Source organism: Ostrea edulis, chromosome 4, assembly GCF_947568905.1.
Source record: "Ostrea edulis chromosome 4, xbOstEdul1.1, whole genome shotgun sequence".
In the NCBI taxonomy this organism is placed as follows: Eukaryota; Metazoa; Mollusca; class Bivalvia; order Ostreida; family Ostreidae; genus Ostrea; species Ostrea edulis.
This window is the reverse complement of record NC_079167.1, coordinates 59,360,956-59,386,310: the sequence shown is the minus strand read 5'-3', so window position 1 is coordinate 59,386,310 and position 25,355 is coordinate 59,360,956. Positions and strand designations below refer to the sequence as shown.

General features: G+C 36.1%; 1 protein-coding gene across 1 annotated transcript in view; it reads right to left on the bottom strand.

Annotated features, from left to right (window-relative positions):
- LOC125668507 (visual pigment-like receptor peropsin) overlaps window positions 1–25,355 on the bottom strand; it is a 41,468-nt gene that overhangs the window by 7,792 nt on the left and 8,321 nt on the right. The window contains exons 2-4 of the mRNA XM_048902741.2: window positions 23,278–23,440; window positions 15,358–15,485; window positions 12,050–12,146 (exon numbers count right to left, since the gene is read on the bottom strand). Coding sequence (XP_048758698.1) covers window positions 12,050–12,146; window positions 15,358–15,485; window positions 23,278–23,440 — 388 coding nt within the window. The remainder of the gene's footprint in view (window positions 1–12,049; window positions 12,147–15,357; window positions 15,486–23,277; window positions 23,441–25,355) is intronic.

The following is a 25,355-nucleotide window of genomic DNA, read 5'->3' as shown; positions in this document are numbered from 1 at the left end:
CTTTTTATGAAAATATGAAATAAAATTAATCATTGACCATACACATTTTTAGAAAATTAGATTTTTCTTATTTTTACAAAGGGCAGACAACTCTTCCAAAAAGTCTTAAGTGCAAAAAGGTCAGCTTCTAATCATTTACCAGTCATGTTAATTTCATCTGCTTCACTTTCATCATTATTTAATAATAAACTTTTATGTTAATCTGAATCCTTCAAAATTGTTCATTATCCTTTCATTATACATGGAATACCTTAAGGTTATATACTCCAGTTTTCCTAATCATGGAGGGGGTGTACGTCAATACTAATATAAACTTTTAGTAACAATCATCACAACACACACATATATGTGTGTACCTGTAAATGTGCATTTATTATATATATATATATATATATGATCCCGTGGGGATCCAGGTTTGAGTAAGTCCTCAGTACCCCTTGCTTGTCGTAAGCGGCGACTAATATAAATGGGGCGGTCTTCGGCTGAGACCGCAAAAACTGACGTCCCGTGTCACAGCAAGTGTGGCACGATAAAGATCCCTCCCTGCTCAATGGCCATAAGCGCCGAGCATAGGCCTAAATTGTGCAGCCCTTCACCGGCAGTGGTGAGGTCTCCATGAGTGAAATATTCTCAAGAGAGGTGTTAAACAATATTCAATCAATCAATCAATCATATGCGATATAGAAAAAAATCTGCCACAACAATGGTCGAAGTTTCAAATTGATCACAGGTTTTCGACGTTTTAAAGAAACCACATCTCGCTGGAAGATATAAATAATGATTTACTGTTATTTTATTTTTTAATTTAAACCGTTTTAAGAACCTTTGGAATCAATATCTAATTACTAATGTAGTAATATTTAATTTCAACATGCATCATATATACATACATGCATGTACGTTAAAATTGATGTAAAAAAAAAAAAACCATCGCACAAACACGTCAATATATTATTAGCAATAAGTTTTATGCATTATATTTGATATATTTGTATTAAAGATAGATTAAAATTTAGCGAAAAAAGTAACAGACATCCCAACTATCTAGCTCTTGAGATATAACGTATCAGTACCCAATTTTGCAGAAAATGAACGAATTTTGGTCCGCTTTTTGTAAAAAGAAAATAAATTCGAGTTATTAAAGGTCTGTGCATGTCTTTGGTTTTTTTTGTTTTTTGTTTTTTTTTTTAATTCAATTTATTCTTAAATAATCTTTCTTTGAAAAGATAGGACGTCCAAACATATTCCTGTGACCTTTAAAAACGAAAGTAGAATAATTTCCATTCATCATGCGGTGGATTTTTGACCCGCCTCTGTGACTCGAAAGACAGACATCATCTGCATTTATTAGGTGCAGATTTTTATGGCAAACTAGGGAAAGCATTAATTGTTTGACTTGGACATACATGTATTTATTAAATCGCAAAGTAAGTAAAAGTTTATGAGGTTAAATGATGGAACAGTTTGCATCAGTTCTATAACACGCAAAATAGTGACTTTGCGTAGCGAAAACGGCCGATTTCCGCATTCATTCTTTTTTAAAATTCATATTGTTTGGAGCCAACAACCGACACCATATTGATAATTAAAGAAGAATATTAATAGATAATTAAACATGCAAAATATAAATCTGGTTGTTGCATGCATGCAAAAGTTTTTTTTTCCCCCCAGTTCTATAACATGCAAAATATTGTCTTTGCGTATCGAAAACAGCCGATTTCTGCATTCATTCTTTTTCTTTTTTTAAAAATTCATATTGTTTGCAGCCAACAACCGACATCATATTGATAATGAAAGAAGAATACCAATGGATAATTAAACATGCAAAATATAAATCTGGTTGTTGCATGCAAAAGTATTCTTTTTCAGTTCTATAACATGCAAAATATTGACTTTGCGTATCGAAAACAGCCGATTTCGCATTCATTATTTTTTAAAATTCACATTGTTTGCAGCCAACAACCGACACCATATTGATAATGAAAGAAGAATATCAATGGATAATTAAACATGCAAAATATAAATCTGGTTGTTGCATGCAAAAGTATTTGTTTTTGCTAAAGTTTATTCATAATTTATTTCAAATCAACAGATTCCGCTAAACAGCTCATCTTTAGCGTATATTCATGACGTCATAATAAAATATTACGTCATTTTCATGTAAGTGGGATTAGAAGAACATCCTAGTTTGTAAATAAAAAGAATAATTAAGCATAGTATGAAAGTTGAAAAAATGAAAAAAATCTCGGCGGTATATAGCCAATAACGTCCCTTGTCCTTTAGACCTACGCTTAGCGCTCTCCGTTTTTCAAAATAACTTACGATAAAGTCGCAAGTCTTTTAAAATTGTATTACACAGTTATTACTTTAAGTGAATGAAGTAAAAGTGTTCTGAGGCCTAATTTTAAACATGTTTAAAAAATATTTTGCATTTAGAGTGAATGATCTTATAATAAAATGGAAAACTCCAGTATGTAAAGTCATAAGTTCTTTTGTAAAACGCCAATAACTCGTGACTCTCACTTCTATAGCTTTTGTCGAAGGGGCGATCGCTACCTATTTTGACGTCTTTGATTTGACGCGGCCATGGCATGAGCAGGGCTCGAGCTCACGACCTCCCGGTAACGACTGTATCCATGATTTTTTCCCGATGAGTTGTCATTGACCCACTAGGATTATGTCTTAGTTGATTTAGGCCTATGCTCAGCGCCTATGGCCTTTTAGTAGGGGGAGATTAACGTGCCCCACCTTCTGTGCCATCCAAAGGACCGCCCCATTTAGTACGACAAACAAGGGTTACTGAGGACCTATTCTAACCGGGATCCCCACGAAACTTACGAAGCGAACGCTCTACCACTGAACTACCGCGACCGGTCTTATTTAGTAGAGGTTTGCCTCTTAATTATTCTCTCTCTCTTGCTCTCCATATATATGTATATACATGTATATGAAATATGTTACGAATGTTTAAGGGTGCCCTCTGGTAGATATTGAAGAACGATGTTTTTGTGATATTCTATTATGACGTCACAATGGAAAGCTTTCTGTCTATTTTTAAAAGACTTTTTAAAAACCACCAGTATACAATTATTTCATGCCTACCCGGGAAAGTCAAAACTATTATCCCGAGGTAGTGGCGACGACCCGGAAAACTGTTGTCAGCAGTTTCCCAGGTCTTCGGCACTACCAAGGGACTTTTGACTGTTTCTCCGAGTAGGCATGAAATAATTGTTTTATTACCTAATCTGCTAATCGGGCAATAGTTTCTCACATGACCGGGAAACAGTTCGTCACGTGATCGGGTAATAGTAGGTCACGTGATGAACTGTTTCACTCATGTTCATTTTGTGTACCTTTCTCTGTTGATTAAAGTTGGAAAACAGAAAAAAAATGTAATATCAGTTTATATACATGTAGTATATTCTTGGTAATAACATCAGTTATTAACCCATCTGAGGAAACACTTAGCCAGGGCTCTTCACGTGAAACTATATTTCTTGCATCTTCTATATGCAATTTTGATGAACGCAATTTTTGTTTTGCCAACATTCCACCTCCCAGACCATGTTTGGTTTTGTTTCCTTTGAAGGAGGGATACAAGTGTTGTCTAATGAAGATATCACTGTAATGTCACGGATGGGAACCTTGTTAGCACTACTGACAGTTGTTCTAATTTTTCTACTGTTGTGCCACAATGTTGATTCACTTTGTGAAATAGTTGCCACAATCTAATTGAAATCACATCCTATAATACGCTCACAATCGCTACAATAGGCAAAGCTCATTGTGCCCCTTTAGTGACAATGCTACTTTTACTTAAATTTTTTATTTTCATTTTGTATATTTTTAAACATATTAAAATAAATGAATAAGATATTATAATATTTCATAAATTCATTAAATTCAAAAACTTTTTAAAAAAGAACATAATAGATTTCATACATTGTTTTTCTTTATTTAGATTTATTAAAGAATCTAACAGAGATCCATGTTGTTACTTTGAATGCCAAGTATTCCTGAACTCTTCTTTGACAGTTCTTTACTAAATCACTTGCAGCATATGTGTACCATTTAGTTGGCTATAGAGCGCGAATCCTCCATAGTTGACATATCAGAATAGTCTTGTGTATTAGTCTTCTCTATTCCGAGATACTCCATCGCTGTTTTATGATCATGTCCAGATACATTCAGATGAGACTGCAAAAACAGAGGTTCCGTGTCACAGTAGGTGTGCCACGATAAAGATCCCTCCCTGCTCCAAGGTCGTAAGCTCCGAGCATAGGCCTAAATTTTGCAGCCCTTCACCGGCAATGATGATGTCTCTACATGAGTGAAAAATTCTCGAAAGGGACGTTAAACAATATAAAACCAAACCAAACCATATTTTACGTAAATAAAAGATCTTATAGAGTTCATGTAGTAACGTATGGCAGTGCGCTATTATTACAGTTGTATTTGTTACCGGTGAATGGTTGCTACGGAGTTCGTTTAACCAGCGTTACGGATGCCATGGCGGCTGCGTTAGAAACGACACCTATCGGGGTGAAATTTTACTAAAGGGAGTAACTGAAGAAAGTCCAGTATAGCCTCCAACATTAGCCAATCAAAATTGAGATCATAAAACAGTTGCATTAAAATAGAAATTCAATACATTCAGCCCCTGTTATATATATGATTCCATGAGTTTTTTGTAATGCAAACAAAAAACTTGTATATTTGTCAGCATTTTGAATTATAAAAATCTTACATCGAGCGAAGCTCGGAAGGGCCTTTTGGTAAACACGTATGTGAAAGAATAAAGACAAAATCGGCAAAAGATACAAAGATAAATCTCTCCATACGCTCGCTGAAAATTATGTATGTGGACCGTATGGACGCCGCCATTTAGTTCAACTATCAGTAGTCAGGTGACAAATCCGGGATTTGAAGTCCTTATGTAAAATGGCTTTTCACTAGGAAGAGATCCTTATCAGGGCCGGCAGACACGACAACAAAAAGGAAACCACACATTTGTATGTACTAACAAATCTCGGAAAACGACTTTTCATAGATAAAAAAGTTATCGAGGACAGCTTGAAGCTTGTTGTACGTTGTGCAACTCGCACTTGTTTATTGGGTTTAATTGATTGATTGTTTTCATGTTTTTCGCCACATTCAACAATTTTTCAGTTATATAGTGGCGCCCAGTTTTTGTTGGTGGAAGAGAGAACCCAGATACAATGTAACTGGGATGAGACCACCGACCTTCCGAAAGTAAACTATTTAAAAAAAATGTAAATATACTGCAAAACATGTCTAAAGGTTTCAGTTTTTGAAATTACTAATAGCAATACTACAAACTTTATGTTTTTATATCTAAAACATTTATTCAACTGTTTAACATACATTTTTAAGCAGGAATCAGAGTAAATTAATCAAGATTATACATACAAGATATTATAGGGTTATTGGTGAATATTGGCAAGAGTTGGCTATAAAAATGCACGAGCTTGCGAGTGCATTTTGACAGCCAACGAGTGACAATATTCACCTATATAAGTTCAATAACCCTTTTATTATATAGCTAAAGTATTTAGTTGTTAAATTATATCCCTTTTCACTCAAACTACTCCAAAATAGACGAGAATTCATCAATATTGGCATCTAAGGTGAAGGTGTGCAATAACAGCATGCATTTCTTAACTGTTCAATATTTTAACCCGTCATTAATGCATGAAGCAAACTGATTTTGTAAATGGGGACATCATAATTTATGTACAGTAAAACATTTTGCTTAACGTATTTCCACACTCCTGTGACGTCATAGGATTTTGCAAAGTCAATGATTTAATGATAGGAACATAAATTTTGTTGGAATCTTTTTCAATAGTTATTGTAAAAAATCTTGTTAGCCATAAAATATTTCAAAAGTCTTAGATATATTTGAATAGTCAATGATATGTTTCAAAATATTGAATCCAAGGACAATAACTCTGTTCTCTCTAAATTATTTATCAAGTCCATAATGCGATAGATTTCCTTTATTTTTGACAAACATTTTACCAAGGTGATAAGGAATCATTATCTGTGTCTTTTCATGAAATTACATAATTTTTTTTTAATCCCAAGTGATTTTAAATAGCTCAGCTTTATGGTGCCATACTTCAGTTTTTGATGGGGGTATACATAATCTGGAAGCTATAGATTTAAAATTATGGATTTCCCCCCATAAATAACTATAACAGACGTAACTCTACTAATATGAACAGAAAAAATGATATGTAAACCATGCTATAAGGAAAATGCGTCCACATTTGTTTGTTTTTTTTTTAAACATTTTGGAGAATAACGCTAATTCAATAATTTTGCACATATTATTCTAAAACTTGATGAACATATTGAAAATGACATGTGTTTTAGTTATTGACATGTTTTCCGATAAATAAATGCAATTCAAAAAATATTTTGTTGTTTTTATATTAAAATAAAAACAAATAACTGTTTCCAATGAATTTCATAAAAATCTACATCGGGGTACATGACTTTAGTGGTGTATATAATGAAAATTAATATGGAAATCCTTAACTGTTTTGCCTTTTTTCATTACTCTGAATGTTAATTTATTGATTCCAAACAGAAAAATGCTACCTAAACCCCCCAAAATCCAGGACTAAGGACCCACCTTAAGCAAATATCAAATACCGGCTCTGTCAGATTCGGAGGACCGTCGTCTGCCATTTTGGCTTGTTTACGTCGTTACGGTAACGTCAATATTGAACGCTCATACTCGGAATGTTTCGGGCGCATACAATTTACGCAATGCAAAGTTAGCGTTCAATAAATTCTCAGGATATTGAAAGCTAACATTCTCTAGATTTTACGCAGATTTTATAATAGACTATTTATTAGCTATATAATAAATATATTTTTGCATCGTAAAAACAGACAAATCATGTACTCTTTATGTAATATATTTTCACTTGGCATAAGGCGTATGTGTACCGAATTTGATGCTCCCAGTCCCAACGGTTCGGTCTGTATCCTGCTAAGTACTACGACTTTGACCTTGAGAAACAATAGGCATCCTCTACTTGGCATAAGGCGTAGACAGTCCTAACTCCAACAGTTCGGTCTGTATAATGCCTACAAGGTTTTCCTTCTAAGTGATACTGCGACCTTGACCTTGAAAAACAATAGGCATCTTCCGCTCATCATGGTGATCAAATATACTAAGTTGTAATATCCTGGAGCTTACGGTTCGGTTTGTGTCCTGCCCACATGGTTTTCCTACTTAGTAATACTACGACCTTGACCTTTGACCTTGATAAACTACAGGCATTTTCCTCTCATCATGGTGATCAAATGTACCAAGTTATAAAATTCTGGAGCTTACGGTTTGGTCCATTTCCTGCCCACAAGGTCCGGAGAGATGGACGACGCCATACCATAATACGTCCCGTCTTCGACGAGCGTATAAAAAAAGAAAAGTTCACGCACGATGGACGAAAACCGACAGCAATCGATCACATTAATAATTCAAGTAATCTAAAATACTTATACAATATGAATTTTCTCAATCGATCACATCCTTAAGAATTATTGACAGGACCGTGATTACACAGGAAGCAGTTTTACAGTGTGGTGTAGCTCTTGTAATTAGCCCAGGTTCCATATGCAGCTGCTTGGTAGTCAATTATAATTACGTTATGAACGACTTGCAACACAATAGTCAAAGAAAGAAACCTAGATGAGGGAAAAATTGGTAAACAATCTCAAACAACAGAGTTCACTCTAGAATAGAACCGACAGGAAATTGAAGTTTGATCAGATGTAAAAGTTTCTTAAGACATCTTGTAATGATGTATCATAATAGCGTCAAATTGTGTCTCTATTTGTTTCACCAGTCTTTCATTTCATTCCGATATACTTTTCCTCAGTTTCATAGAACATGTCCTCTAAAAGATTATATTTTCCAAATGAACAGCAAATTAGAATCTACATTTTCATCCAGCTTTTTGGTTATTATTTGTACATAAAGGTTAGACTTTTCACCTGTGGATGAAGCTATTAAAATATCAAAATCTGTCATCATGACTGTAATGTCGTGGCGGCAACCAGTATGAACGCAGTAAAATCGCCCGCTCTTCGGTACTGGTCTGCGTTTAATCAAAGTGAGAGCGTGTCAGGTGCATGTTCGACGTAGACGCATCGTAGTTCAGTCGTAATGGAGACCTTAGTTTGTCAAGTTGCTTGGTGTCGACGCCGATCCGACCCGAATCCAATATTTTTGTAAATTTTTTTTTTTTTTTTTTAGATCGCTGCGTGATCGGCATGCTCTTCGTCGTGCATGTAGCGCTGTGTTAGAAGTTATTTTGGCTCAGTTTGTTATTTCCATATTTTATGTAAATACATGTATATTGTAGTGGATGCTGTTTCGTGTTACATGACATCATACACGGGACAAAACCAGGTAAAGAGTTTTGGACCAGCACATAGTCCTAAACACGTGGTGCAAAATATGACGGCCCGCTGGAATCAGAACTCGGAACTTCCCGGGTTGATGCAATCTAATTAAAATCAGATCTTAGAATACGCTCACAATCGCTACAATAGGATCTGATATTATAGGGTTATTGAACTTATATTGGTGAATATTGGCACGAGTTGGCTGTGAAAATGCACGAGCTTGCGAGTGCATTTTGACAGCCAACGAGTGCCAATATTCACCTATATAAGTTCAATAACCCTTTTATTATATAGCTAAAGTATTTAGTTGTTAAATTATATCCCTTTTCACTCAAACTACTCCAAAATAGACGAGAATTCATCAATATTGGCAGTGTGCAATAACAGCATGCACTTCTTAACTGTTCAATATTCAACCTGTCATTAATGCATGAAGCAAACTGATTTTGTAAATGGGACATCATAATTTATGTACAGTAAAACATTTTGCTTAAGTAAATATCAAATACCGGCTCTGTCAGATTCGGAGGACCGTCGTCTGCCATTTTGGCTTGTTTACGTCGTTACGGTAACGTCAATATTGAACGCTCATACTCGGAATGTTTCGGGCGCATACAATTTACGCAATGCAAAGTTAGCGTTCAATAAATTCTCAGGATATTGAACGCTAACATTCTCTAGATTTTACGCAGATTTTATATTAGATTATTTATTAGCTATATAATAATATACATTTATTGCATCATAGTGAGGGAGATATTATAGGGTTATTGGTGAATATTGGCAAGAGTTAGCTGTCAAAATGCACGAGCTTGCGAGTGCATTTTGACAGCCAACGAGTGCCAATATTCACCTATATAAGTTCAATAACCCTTTTATTATATAGCTAAAGTATTTAGTTGTTAAATTATACCCCTTTTAACTCAAACTACTCCAAAATAGACGAGAATTCATCAATATTGGCATCTAAGGTGAAGGTGTGCAATAACAGCATGCATTTCTTAACTGTTCAATATTTAACCCGTCATTAATGCATGAAGCAAACTGATTTTGTAAATGGGGACATCATAATTTATGTACAGTAAAACATTTTGCTTAAGTACATATCAAATACCGGCTCTGTCAGATTCGGAGGACCGTCGTCTGCCATTTTGGCTTGTTTACGTCGTTACGGTAACGTCAATATTGAACGCTCATACTCGGAATGTTTCGGGCGCACACAATTTACGCAATGCAAAGTTAGCGTTCAATAAATTCTCAGGATATTGAACGCTAACATTCTCTAGATTTTACGCAGATTTTATAATAGACTATTTATTAGCTATATAATAAGATTTATTCACCCAAGAAAAATCATATTCCCCTCGGGCGTTGGAATCACGTGCTCGTGTATTTTTACAGCCAACTCGTGCCAATATTCACCAATATAAGTTCAATAACCCTATAATATCTCCCGAACATTCATGCAATAAATTGTTTGTTATACCGAAACAAAACAAGACTACAAAAGTGCATGTGAAATTGGAGTCCGCTCATCTATATATTGTATGTAGCTGAGATCGTCCTAACGGTAACACCGCGCCGTCAACGTATTACGGTAGAGGGTACAACCAACGAAATACAGTGATATGATAACCAGTTTTTGTATTTCCATTCTCCTTAAATGCTAATTTACTTGCTTGCTTTTGTATCAACCAAAACCAAGCGATTCAACTATGTATCAGAGACCCGCATATTTTTTGCCTTACGAACTATGAAAGTATAATGACTTATTGTGACGTCACAATACACTTCGTCTACCTTGACGTTAAATTTATGAAAATTGCACGAGGCTGCCCAAGGGGTAAATGTAATAGGGAGATATGATGTTTGAGAGGGAGATCAAACTTCCGCCAGAGTTCGTTTGCTTACAAACCAAACTCTTCCATTTAGCCATTATGGGATAGCGATTTCTTAAGCCGCGTATACTGTGTGAGGTCACTGTAGAATGACGAAAAAACATAACGTCAAACGTAAACAACTTTCAAAACAAGAACGTAAACATCAAGTTCATTACTTTACACTATAATTTGAACAGAGTCTCCCTACTTTTTAATGATCTTTTGATCATTTTATGTTTAAAATAAAATCCATACTTTTATATTAATGCTCTTAATGTTAATATCTTCAAACTTTTAACTAAAAACTACTTCTTTAGTGTTATTTGCCCGTGTGATAATCGCGGACTCACAATATACAAATCTGTATATTGCACTACGTCACATAGGAGAGGTCTATTCGTAGGTGACTTAATGAGGCCTCGACGGGGAGTTTGAAAGGGAGATATGAATTTAAGTTTTGTCATTGTCTTCCTGGCACGTGACCGTCTATACCAATCAGATTACGTGTTGCATGGAATTCTCATACTGAGTTATAATAAAACCCCATAGGGGGTCATGTCCGCTTGGGAATATTAATGAGAACTATCAGCGAGTCAGATTGCGTCATACATACAATGATGGTTATTTAGGCGGTTCCTGGCAATTCGTAAACAAATTGCTGTAGTCTCTCTCCCACGAAGTTTATTCCACACTGTAAAATTGTATATTCTCGCATAACGAATTTTAAACTTTCGCAATAATGCCTAATCTATTCCGTTCATACAAACAATAAAACGTACGATATGAAATACACCCAAATTAAATCAATTGTGAATTCCGATTTATGTATGAATAGGGATGGGTACGATTTGAATAGTTTTTAAGATGGTTTACTTAAATAACGCGAGGAATATAACGCCAGTCGACGTAAACGGTGCATTGTGACGTCGCATCTAGCTGCGATATGTTTTCTAGCCTTAGTACGTAAGTCCTCGAGCTCGCGCTTCATACTTCACCGCATATCTTATTTCTTTCAAACCAAACATTAGCTATGACGTCACAGCCTACTGCACTACGTTACCGATATGCGGTGAAGTATGAAGCGCGAGCTCGAGGACTTACGTACTAAGGCTAACCAAACAATCGCAGCCATTTTCCGACGATTTCAAAGCCGACGCGCTGATTGGCTGATTCATCTGAACATGACCCCGGGTTATGTCAGATCTACTTACGCAGAGTATACGGCGCGGATCTAAGAAGTCTGATTTTAATTAGATTGGGGGTGATGTTATTCGGACCAGGAAACGGTGTTGTATTGTGCGTCATTTGTTTATGAACGTCAACAATGTGTTGAGTGTTTTGTGTCGTTCAACAACATCCAAGTTCATGTTCTCAAAATCCAGATCAGAGAGTAATTGAGGCTCTTGTAAATATGGCAGAGAACCGAACAGTTCGTATTTATTTGGAAATTAAGTAATTGTAGTTTAAAAGTATGCTGAAAAAATATCTGCGGGTAAATTATTTGAAAGTTTCTAAAGTAAAAGCATATATAGGCTATTCTAAAAGATAAATATAATTTTGAGTGGACTCTAGATTGAATTTTCCATCATTATTTCCTTTTTTTTCATTGTTAATATTTTCAGTTGATTAAATTGTTTATTTTAGACATTCCACCAGTTCTAAAGCACTTTTATGAGTATTGGTAATATCAAAAGTAATACAGTACCAGACTTGATGACACTTACCAACTCCATCCCATGAAAGGCGCTGCTGCCCAAATCGTGCAATTGGTCCACAGCAATATGCTAACGATAAAGTAATGGCGTTTACCAAAGTCGCAATCTAAAACAATAAAAAAAAAATTCAAATTTGCAGTGGCATAACTGCTTAGCGCTTACGGCCGTAGCATTGGGGTTCTTAAGCGTGTCAACGCCTGCCTCGACCTCCGATTCGGAGCAATCACTGCCTGTTTACGCCTTGGGTTTGACGCGGCTATGGTATGAGCGAGACTCGAACTCACGACGTCTTGGATATAAAGCGAACGCTTTACCATTGAGCTACCACGACCGGTCAAAATTAAACTATATTTTTTATATAGCATGAATGTAATCTTCACTTAAAGCTTGTGACTTCTCGATATCTTTTCAACAGCCATAACGTAATGAAAAGTGAAGATAACGAACAGTGATTAATCTCATAAACCTTCTATAAGGAATACAAAATAAAGAGTTGGGCAAACACGAAACACTGTACATACCAGATGTGGAATCAGGTGCCTATGAGGAGTAAGCATCCCCTGTCTACCGGTCACACCCGCCGTGAGCCGTAAGTCTTGATCAGGTAAACGGGGTAATCCGTAATCAGTGTGCCAAGAACGGTATGAAATACGTCAGATAGCATTTCACCCAATGATATAATGCGTAATGACCAAAAAAAGATATTGTGATCCCCTGCGCTGGGCTCCTGGGGAGGATATCACAACATATTTGATATAGTTTTGAAGAGGAAGTTGTATTCTATTTGTTGTGAAAATTCTGCTTTCATTCTGTTCCAATTCTATAGATCTTTGAATACGCGACAAGCAGAGGATTTCATGAAAGCTTTCCCCCCCGGATTTACATACTCTTCAATTAGCACACACACAATCCAGGCGTCAAAAGAAAGAGAAAACTCGATAGGTGACAAAAGAAAAGGGAGGCCGAAAGGTGTAAATATATATCTCCAAAAACAAATAAAGTCTTTCGTGCATACTTGTGGGAGTGACCACTGCGCCGTGGTTTTGGGGCAATAGCGGACCAATATCGATGATCATTCTATAGGACATTAAACATGCGGAAGGCCGGGGTTCGAATCCCGGCCGCTACAGAGCTAAGTCGTTAAAACAGGTAGTGACAGTTCCACCGCCAAACACTCGGCATCAGGTGGGAATGTCACGGGTCCTCGGAGATGACCTTAAAAACAGATGACCCGTGTCGCAGTAGGCGTGGCACGCTAAAGAACCCTCACTGCTCAATGGCCGTAAGCGCCGAGCATAGGCCTAAATTTGAAGCCCTTCACCGGTCTTGGTGACGTCTCCATAAGAGTGAATTTTTTTCGAGCGAGACGTTAAGCAAGATACAATCAATCAATCATAATCAGTTCATATGTCAGATGGATTGGTTCACCATGACCCACTTTAAGACTTTTCTATTCAGAATGTGTGTTGTATCAATTCAGAGTGCATAATATACTTCCAGGTTAAATTTTATTGTCCAACGGGCGTACATGTATATTGCACCGTTTGCGGTACTCTTGTTACGGTCTCATCCGCGAAAACTTGAATTTGCTCAACTTGAAGATGCTTGCATATTTATATGACTATTCATGACCTGATATTGAGAGGAAGATTTTTAAAGATGTTTCCCTATATATTCCCATATAAAACTTTGATCTATATTGTGGCTCCATTCTCAACCCAGATGTCATAATTTGAACAAACTTGAATCTACTCTATGTCGGGAAGCTCTCGGGTAAATTAAAACTTTTATGGCCCAATGGTTCTTTAGAAGAATTTGCCTTTTCTTGATTATGTCCCGTGGGGGATCCGGGTTAGAATAGGTCCCCAGTATCCGTTGCTTGTCATAAGAGGCGACTAAATAGGGCGGTCCTTCGGGTTGATTGATTGATGTTTTCCGTCACACTCAACACTTTTTCAGTTATCTGGTGGCGCCCAGTTTTTATTAGTACAAGAGAGAACCCAGATACAATGTACCTGGGAAGAGACCACCGACCTTCCGCAAGTAAACTTGTAAACTTTCTCACTTACCGGGAAGAGTGGGATTCGAACCCGCGCCGACCAGAGGTTAGAGGCTGTGTGATTTTGAGCGCGATGATCTAACCACTCGGCCACAGAGGTCCTTCGGATGACACCGCAAAAACCGAGGTCCCGTGTTATAGCAGATGTGGCACGATAAAGATTCCCCCCCCCCCCCCTGCTCAATGGCCATAAGCGCCGAATATAGGCCTAAATTTTGCAGCCCTTCACCGGCAATGATGACGACTCCATATGAGTGAGATATTCTCGAGAGGGACATCAAACAATATTCAGTTAATTAATCAATCAATCGATCTCCTTTGAAGGGAACATGGCCTTACAATTGAACTAACTTTGATCCCCTTTAACCCAAGAATTATCTGTGCCCAAGTCTTATTGAAATTGGTCCAGTGGTTCTGGCGAAGATGAAAATGTGAACAGTTTATGGACAGGCACTCGACAGATAAACGGTGATCAGAAAAGCTGACTTGAGCTTTCAGCTCAGGTGAGATAATACATTTCCTAAGAGATAAGGGATTACTAAGTTTTCTACGATGTTCAAAAGTTATATCACCCCTTCCTACGTTTTCGTTACTGTTTTAGACTTAATTGAGAAGTCATGGGAATAAATCACATTCCATACCGTAAATTGTATTAATGTTTCTTAAGAAAACATAAATTCAGTTTTTCAATTTCATCAGCTCTGAAAAATGGTCGCGTCAAACCTAAGACATAAACATAAAGGCGGTAATTACTCCTTTGCCAAACGCTCGGCATTTAGAAGTAAGAATCACTGGTCTTTCGGATATGACTTTAAAAACGGACGTCCCATGTCGCGGCAGGCGTTGGCACGTTAAAGAACGCTCATTGTTACGATCGTAAGCGCTAAGCTATGTGGTACTTCACTTACAACCGGTAACGTCTCAAAAATTCTCGACGGGACGTTAAACAAAACATTCATTTTCACTGTAGATTAGGTATGAAAATTATCAGCCATTTCTGGCTTTTTCCGATTACTCTGAAATTTAATAATTTTCATGTTGAAACAAATCCAATCCTAATAGTAATTTCTGTTGTGGAATGCTATTTCTTACTTTCCTTGAAAATTGTCTAAAATGTCAATTTTGCAGACAGTTTTGTAATATAACAAAACAATTTTGTGTATCTGCCATTGATTTTTCGTGGTTCACACATGGCGTTCACACTTTCGGAAGATTAACCTACAAATTACCTATATATAAACGCATCTTTTAAACTTACATAATTCGTGCCTGCAGGTCACGAGGTATCTATCACAACTTATAGCAGCCAGAAACGCGATACTGCCAAGTCCGAACAACACACTGTTAAAACCATACCACCGACAGACGTCTGCCCCAAACGGCCACCTGAAATGAAAAAATGTTGCATGTGCAGTAATGATATTTCATTACTTTGGGGGTTAAAATACGTTGGTTATATCAAATGTGAACGCATTGTACTGTAATATAATTAGAATGGTATCGGACACAAATTTTTAGACAGCCCTCTCCCTATATACATGGTGACTTTATAAGGTCAAATTTGAAAATGAGTATACTAGGATATATTCAATATTAGACACTATGCATTTAGCAAAATTTTAAATATTCACGATAGATTGATTTACATTACTACATGTAGATAATAGATTAATAAATCGATCACTTTGTTTAATAAATGCGTGAATATTCATTTTTCTATTGCTGAGAGAAGAATCACCCCACAGTAGAACATGAGAGTTAGTTATGAACTTGTTAAATAAGTTATGTCTGGCACCTAGCTCTACTTAACACAAGAAAAGAAATAATGATTATCATCTTCTACTATTCCAAAATGTCACTACGATATTACAGCGGAATAGATTTTTATTTGGAGTGGTATAGAAGCCTTGTATGTTTTATACTTACACGCCTCACTCCGAACGAAAAAGAAGAGGGAGGGGACTTGATGCTACTAATACAATTCATAAATTTGAATAAAGGTTCAAATTGACTTGTCTCAAAAGGTAAGGAGTTACATTCGGTATGGCTGTTGGAATAAAGGAGTTTTGATAGATTTAAAGTCTGCATATTGGTGTATGGCCTTGGGAATTTCTTGTCACGTAATTTGATGTACTTTTTAATATGTTAGACAGATAATCAGCAGTTGAATTACGGTTTATTTTACACTTGTTATGTTCCCTCTAGTCGCCATCCGCTTTCAGAATATAGTCGCTTGATGCTAATGATGTTAAACCAGTAACTATTCTAGCAGCACTTAATTGAAGTTTTTCCAACCTTTCTACATCCGTTTGACTGCAACCTTCCCAGATTTATGAAGGATATTCTAATATCGGTCTAACAAATGTGGTGCTAAGTCTAATTCCATCTTCATTATCCCCCATATTTTTTTTTTACTAGAATTCTATCAATATTATAGAACCAACTTGATCTTGAGAGAAAATAATTAATTCCTAAAATTTAGGATGTCAGATGTAATATTTCCATTTCTATAGACTTTCATTTTACATGTAATTCCCGAAGAAAGGAAAATATCTGTAAACATATTTTTATTTTCGACGAAAATCCAGTATATACATACACTGTAGCACAAATTAACCATCAAGACTTAACCTGGCCACATAAGAATTTCTCCAATTGGTGTGAAATGTCAGTAAACTAAAGTGAACCCTGATGATTTGTATTTATTTTCAGTTAGTAGAATCATTTTAATGCATATATTGCAGATATTCTTGTTTTATTGTGTTGGAAATGGGCCTGAAAGAGTTGCCTAGCAACCGTTACTATGTGCATTTCCGACTCTTTTGATTTTGAGTACACTTAGTATTGATTGTTTAGAAAATATGTATCAAAATTTGGCACTTTTCGGATAACTAAAGTAATTTGTATTTAGAATACCTTAAAATTGTCGAATTACAGAAAATTGATAAATATTAAAACAATGCCTATTCCAAAGTCCTCTACAGATACCATATAATAGTATTTCATTAGTATTGTACATTTTTATATTGAAGTAACCTTTACCTCGCCTATATAAATTATCATTATGTTTGAAAAATTGTTATTATGTTCCCCAAACAAAGTTTGGGAACATATTGTTTTTACTCTGTTTCTTCTTCTTATTATTATTATTATTATTCTTATTCTTTTTCTCCGGTACTTTTTTGTCCGGTAGTGTTCTCAGAAACTACAAAAGGGATCGATATGAAACTTTCCAGGATGATAGTATAGCGTTTGTAGATGTGCATAGTGATAGTCATTTTGTTTGCACGTGCATGCACGCGCGCGCACGTGCATTCCAATTTTGGTATAAAAAATGGAAAATCAGAATATTGAAGGAAGCGATATAAATCCTAAATAGGATGATAGTACATGATTTGTACATATGAAAAATAATATTTATTTTGTCAGCACGTGCACGCATGCGCGTGCACGCGCATTACAAAATTTGTACACTAACTTTGGAATCAGTCTAACTTTTTTGTTGTTCATTGAAATGGCTTGAAATTCATATCAGAGGTAGATATTGAGACTCTTAACTGATTTGCATGGTCAAAATTACCAATTTGCACGTGCATGCACGTGCGCTTCATTTTGATTGGATAATACTAAAACGTTTGTAACTATCTTGTTTATGAAGTGAATGAGATGATATTCACAGCATATGTAGACAATATGTGTATCTATATATTGGTGTAAGAAAAAAATGCCAACGCACACGCGCATGCGCGTGCAACGTTTTTAAATTTTCAATTTTTAAAGGACGATAACGTTTTTGTTTTTCATCAAATTCTATTGATATTAATGGTTTAGATGTGTCTTGTTACTCCTTACAAATTGTTGTGGTTAGAATTACTGCTCAGCACGTGCATGCACGTGTGCTGAATTCTGATTGGACGATTTTAAAATCGCTATAACTTCCTTGTATTTGGTGGAAACGTTATGAAATTCACACTGTGGGTATATGATACAAATGCCTGTTGAACGACATCAACAAAAATTCGGAATCATACACGCGTGCACGTGTATGCGCGTGCAACGCTTTCTTTCATTTTTTTTGGTACTGAAATGAGCATATTGAACGTACTACATGTAATTAAAGGCTAAAATAAAATGATTTTTTCCTATAGATTCACAAGGACATCACTTTTTAATTGGGGGAGGTTTGGGGAACATATGTAACGGTCCCCGTTACAATTAGAACTAGTTTTCATTTTTATACATATTTTAAGAAGTATGTATTTCTGAACTTTACAAAACTCAATACAGTGGTTGCTATGAATGCTTTAATTTCCATAGCAACCATTGATGCACAATGTTTTTACTCTGCGTGTCTTCATATATCATTATTATGAAGAGTTATGGAAAGTTTCATGAAAATCCAAGATTATCAGTGTGCCACCTTCTGCATGATTCTTACGTGGACCGCTACTTAACACTTCAACCGATATAATAATTGTATATATAAGAGATAAATGAAACGTGTTTTTTAAAGAGCGTACTGACAGTTCCATGACTTCTCAAGGAAGCGCCTAACACGTCAATGAAAAAACAACGTTGCAGAAAGTCATGCCGTCATATCGTAAAAACGCGACGTCGACTTTACCGGTTGATTTCTCGATAACGTCACATAGCATTTAAGGGTGGTTTTCGCTTGACGGTAATCAAATGTTAATGGTGCGTATCAAATGCTCCAGGGACTTTGCTAAAATAATAGATTAGGATTGTTTGCAATTTTTCGTCGTAAAAGGTATTTCTTTTGTTTTTGAGGAATAAATTGTAGTAACTTTTATTGATCTTCTAATTAATGTAGGTCATGATTTGAATTATTTTCTAGAGTTTGTGAATTATTATAAGTATATTGTACACAAAAAATGTCCTAATACGGATCTTTCAGGGACACCAGCTTATAATAATGTTATGTTTGAAATAGCATCTCTATATAATAAATTTTGTGTTCTGGTGTCAAGGTAACTTTTCAAACATCTATGAAGAGTGCCGTCTATGTTTTCATTTTGAAACTTAAACCTTTGTACCAGACACGGACAAAAGCGTAAGACGAATCACAAAATACCATATGCAGAAGTCTTCACTCGAGTCTATAGATTTCTGAAGGTTGTCATATGTTTCATCAAGATCGATTGTAATCTCCCAAACGAAGCACTGGCTCTACTGAAGTTAATGTTATGTTGTACCAGTCTTCTGTGTAAATAGTTTGTACACAAAACCATTCATTCCTCATTCACAAGATCGCATACTAATTTTTATGATCAAGATCATAGGTTAAACGTGACTTTGATACTAGTTTATAGACTCGAACATCCAATCACCATTCTCGAAGATCTCTCGGCTCTGTCAGTCAAGCTTCTGACGTTACACAAGTTTTTATAATCAAGGTCAAGGTTTGTAGGCCTCACCATCTAATCATTATTGAATCCCGTGGGGATTCGGGTTAGAATAAGTCCTCAGTACCCTTTGCTTGTCGTAAGAGGCGATTAAATGGGGCGGTCCTTCGGATGAGACCGCAAAAACGAGGCCCCGTGTCACAGTAGGTGTGGTACGATAAAGATTCCTCCCTGCTTAACGGCTGTAAGCGCCGAGCATACAGTAGCGCCAGACATTGGTTACTCCGGAACTTAGTGTTCCGTCGGTTTATGACTCTGTACCTTAGTGTCTTATGTTCGCTTTCCGGTTCTTCATTAAAGTGGCGCTAATGCTGATACCACACGCGTGTTATGATATTCCTTCTTATATTGGCGTGGAATATAAGAAGGAAAATCACAACACGTGTGTGGTATCAGCATTAGCGCCACTTTAATGAAGAACCGGAAAGCGAACATAAGACACTAAGGTACAGCCATAAACCAACGGAACACCATGTTCCGGAGTAAGCAATGTCTGGCCTTCACCGGCAACTTCTCCATACGAGTGAAAAAATCTCGAGCGGGACGTTAAACAATATACAACCAGGCAGTCATGATTGTTTATATGGTTGTTTGTTTTACATCTGGTGCATCAAAATTGGTACCGTATAAGTTTTACATTATGACCCCTGGGTCGAGGCCTCTGCTGGTGGACTGTTAGTCCCCGAGGGTCTCTACAACCCAGTAGCTAAGTACTTCGTTACTAGCTTGAAAATACGGATGTATATTTAATTGCTGTTATAAAATTTAGAAATTCATTTCAAATTTAAGGATTATCTCCCTCATGCATAGCTCTTATCCTTGGACGAATTTGGCTCCACTTGTTTGGCACGCTGTTTTTGGCTATATTTAGATCTAAAACTTCATAGTTATTTCGGATTTCAAACATTTCGGTTGAGCATCACTGAAGAGACATTATTTGTCGAAATGCGCATCTGGTGCATCAAAATTGGTACCGTATAAGTTTTACATCTACATCCCGTCCAAATAAATTTCACTCGTATTGACACCAGTTGTAGGTGAAATACCACGACAGAATCTCGTACACAAGACTGAATAAATGTACAGGTACCAACATTAGTAAGAATGAACATATATAATTATAAACCGGGCAGTATCCCTAAGCAGCTCTGTTGCGCAGGGATGGTTTTCATGTTCCGTACCTTGGACGATCGCCTTTTTTCCCAACAAATTAAAGATGGGCAATGGCGTGGTTTATCATCAATCTCTTATTTCGAGTTCAATAACCAACGAAAATACAATTAGATTACACGCTAAGACATCTTTAAAGGGTTGCATTAATCTCATGATCTATCAAATTGCCCAGAAGTAACGACTTCATTAGCAAAATTTGAATATGGTTCGTGGTCGTCATACAGCAACACCGAGAAGTTTTCCGGGATTCTGAAGCCACAGACATGGCCTAGGGAAGAACAACTTAGTTTATAGTTACACGGCAGTTAGAAATTACTAACCCATGAGGTACAAAGAGAGAAAGCGACAAGATGAAGTGAAATGTATAAGAATTCTGAAAGCTACGTACATGGTGTCAAGTACAAAACAAGCTAGATACCTTATGATTGTAATTGTTCGTATGTCGTTCCACTAACAGCGTGGCACTTCGCTTGATCGAACGCGCAGATTTTTTAGCAAGACACCTCTGGACAGAACTACAAACCGGAGCTCTGAGTTGGTTTCCATACCAGAATTGTTCAGAGATCTCTCACGAGTTTTTTACTTACACTATCCGAGTATGTAAGCGAAAGATCACTTAAGTTACGTTTGTTCTTATCACACACACTACAGGACACAGAATAGGGGATAATGTTCAGCTTCGATGATGAATACCGGGTAGTGTTCATATAAAGCTCACATACCACGATCGAAAACAAAGAAAACTTCCAAAAACTTTCAATATCACACTCTTGTAAAGTGTCCATAATGCATCTCAAAGTTTAGGTCCACCAATGTAATCAGACATTTCACCCCAAATCCACCGTTTAGCACAAAAAACTACATTTTTTTTTGAAGGAGCAACTGTTGAGCGCTGCCATATAACATATAATGCACCTCCGAGCCTCTTGATATGACATACTGAATGAATTTCATTATATATATATTTTAAATTTCTTTTAATTTACATTTTATTAATGTAAATTGTATGTACTATGCGGTGGTTAATATAAGGTGGTTAGCCTACATGTAGAGGCTGGTCGCGGCACCCCAGTAGTTAGAGCATTCGCTTCGTAACCGGGGGGTCGTGAGTTCGAGTCCCGCTAGTGCCCAGATCATGTCAAACTTAAGACACTTAACATTGGTAGTAATTATCCCTACACCAGACGCTAGGCATTTAGAAATGAGAGCCACGGGTCCTTCCGATATGACCTTAAAAACCGGAGGTTACGTGTCGCGGCAGGCGTTGACATATTAAAGAACCCACTCGGCGTAAGCGCTATTGTACTTCACCTACAACTGGTGACGTCTCACTATGACTGAAAAATTCTCAGAGGGACGAAATAACTACAACTATTTAAAGGGACATGGACACGATTTGAGCTGAAAATATAAAAAAAAAAAATATTTTTCTATTTTTAATGTTTAGAATGCTTAACGGTAATTTATGCTTAACTAAGGTATTTCTAGTGGTCAGCAAAAATTTGAATGTCAGTTGTCAAGGACATGGGAGATACAGAGCTCACAATTCTTTGTTATATAAACAAGGCTCGTGCCATGTTATTGATACTAGTAAAGGTTCGCTTAAAGCAGATTTTTAATTTACAAGTTAATTCTTAACACAAATAAATAGTTTCTATTATTTAGCACATCTCATTTTGTTTTAAACATGCTATTTTCTATCATGCAATGTATATGTAAAGCTGCGGTGGTCTAGAGGTAGAGTTCCCCCCGCATGCGTAAGGTCGGGGTTCGAATTCCGGCCGCGACAGACCTAAGTCGTGAAAATAGATAGTGGCAGTTCCATCGCCAAACGCTCGGCATCAGGTCTGAATGTCACGGGTCCTCGGAAATGATCTTAAAAACGGATGTCTCGTGCCACAGTAGCTGTGGCACGCTAAAGAATCCTATCACGGCCAAGCATAGGCCTAAATTTGAAGCCCTTCTCCGATCTTGATGACGTCTCCATATGAGTAAAAAATTCTAGACAGGGACGTTAAATAAGATCCAATCAATCAATCAATTTATATGTAAACAAAAACATGACACGAACCTTGTTTATATAACAAAGAATTGTTAGTGCTGTATCTCACGTGTAACTCAAAACCTGATGTTCAAATTTTGGTTGGCCATTAGAAATACTTTAGTTAAACATTGTAAACAATAAAAATGGAAAAATAAAATTTGAAAATTTTCAGCTCAAATCGTGTCCATGCTCCTTTAAGACTTATAGGTAGATTAGGTCACGTGTATTCAGATACAGTGATCAGCATACTTCAAAAATTGAAAGATTTTGAGATATCAACCTTTCGTTTCAGTTACTAGTAGTAAGAAAGTTAAGGGTAATCGAGATGAATGTAACTATACACATTTATCTGCTCGTTTGTACATACTTATCACCTACACTTGAGTATACACACTGTATCTATGTGTTATATAATATTCACATTCTAGTTCCATGTATTGCTGTAATAGCTATTGAAAACTTTTGTGTCTCAAAATAAATCATGATTTACATATCTTTATCAATCTAGTAATTAGGTAACCCCAAAGGGATGACTTACCCATTGTAGAAGTGCGAGATGATGGAGAAAGGAAATGTGAAAATGGTAATGGCTAAGTCTGCTGCTGCCAAATTAGCGATTAAGAAGTTTGCAGTGGTTCGGAGTTTTTGGAATCGACAGATGACCACAATTGTAATCCCATTTCCTATCAGTGACAAAACCCCTGGAAAAATGATGCATGAAAGAGAAGTATATTTAAAAATTGATACACTATACGCAATCATACAATGATTAAAAACCACAAAGTGCTGAACTATAGATTATCACAAGGGAAATTCCATTTTCTACTAAATGCAATGTAAAAGTAAAACACATTGTTGTATAAACTCATTAAATTATTATAAGTGACGTATCTCTCCCAACTTTTACAAAAGCATAGAGATATTTTTCACTTGTCACAAAACTTCCACCTTTCCACTTTACTTTCGCATTCATATTTGGTTTACACATGTTGTTTTTTTGTAGTGAAATATACAGGATGCTATTCTATCATCTATTTTGCTCGCTTTACAAGACATCCAACTCTTAGTTGTTTGCCCAACTATCTATTTTGTATTGCTTGTAGGAGTTATGAGATTGATCACTGTTCGTTATCTTCACCTTGTTGATGATAAAGAAGTCAGCTTTCAAACCCCACCCATATCTAATACTGTATTCAGCAAAATGGAACCCAAGTCCAAACAGAAAAAGTAGAAAAGAGAGATGCAATTTTTACTACAAGGAACAGTTGTTTGTTATAGCTGTCTATAATACACTTATGGAGGGGAGTGTTATTTTCAGATTCGGTAAAAGTTAGTATATCTTAAGAAGAGGGATTCAATGTCGATTCGATATATCCCAGTGAATTCGAAATAAAAGACACCACAGAGTCTTCCACATTTGCTTCATACTTAGATATTTTATTGAACTTGGATGTTAACGGTAACCTAACGACTCAATTTCATGACTTCAGTTTCTCCATCGTCAACTTTCCATATTTATGTAGCAATATTCCATTATCACGTACATAATGTGTTTACATGTATGTGTCTCAATTGATTCAGTACGCAAAAGCATGTTCTGTGTATGATAAATTTTTGAATTGGGGCGGACTACTGGCAAAAAGTTGATTTACAGAGGTTTCAACAGACCCGTTTGAAGTCAGCATTTCGCACAATTTTATGGTCGTTTTAACGATCTAATTTACAAATACAACAGTGTAGCTCCATCCTTATGTGACTTATCAATGTTAAGAGTTGAAAGTGGAAAAACTGTATTAATTTCCATTCAGTATAGGTTCATTTAATTAATATATAACCAAAGAAAATGTATATTACCACCATTTTTAAGACATACAAAAACAGAAGTATAGGCCAACTTCAGAAAATCGCATATTTCGTAAAAATAAAAAAATAATAAAAATAAAAAAAAATAGATAAAGACTTGTTAAAAGACAAATTTTTAATGTCAACGATTTAGAAAACTGCTAATATATAAATATGTATAAAATAACTGTGGATATTAGGGAAATCTTTTTTTAATAAACATACGGTAGAGGTAATACCAGCATAGGAATTATTGCCCTTGACAACTTTTTTTTTTCATTATAAATAATTGATTGTCTATGGAAAGTATAAACTTTTTCACTATCAACAGTTTACCAAATTTTCTCTTTTATTCAGTGAATAAAATTCCTCTGAAAGATATATTTCTATCATGCGTTAAGTTGAATTTAATAAAGATTTTTGCAAAAGCCTATTACATCACACGAGGATCGATCTACCTGAAGTTGTCTGATGTGTTTCATACCCGTTCTTTATATATTAATTTTGACTGCGGATTACCCCCTTTACTTGATTGAGATAGAGGGTTCACGGCGGGTGTGACCGGTCAACAGGGGATGCTTAATACTCATAGGCACCGTATGCCACCTCTGGTGTGTCCAGGGGTCAGTGTTTGCTGTATTCTTAATTTTGTTTTTGTAGGATTTATGAGATTGATCTTCACCTTTTCATTGATTTTTTTCTACGGATTGATATCAGTGGTACACGTTAGCTGAAATTGTATAAATACAATGTATTGTTAATACGTCTACCTAA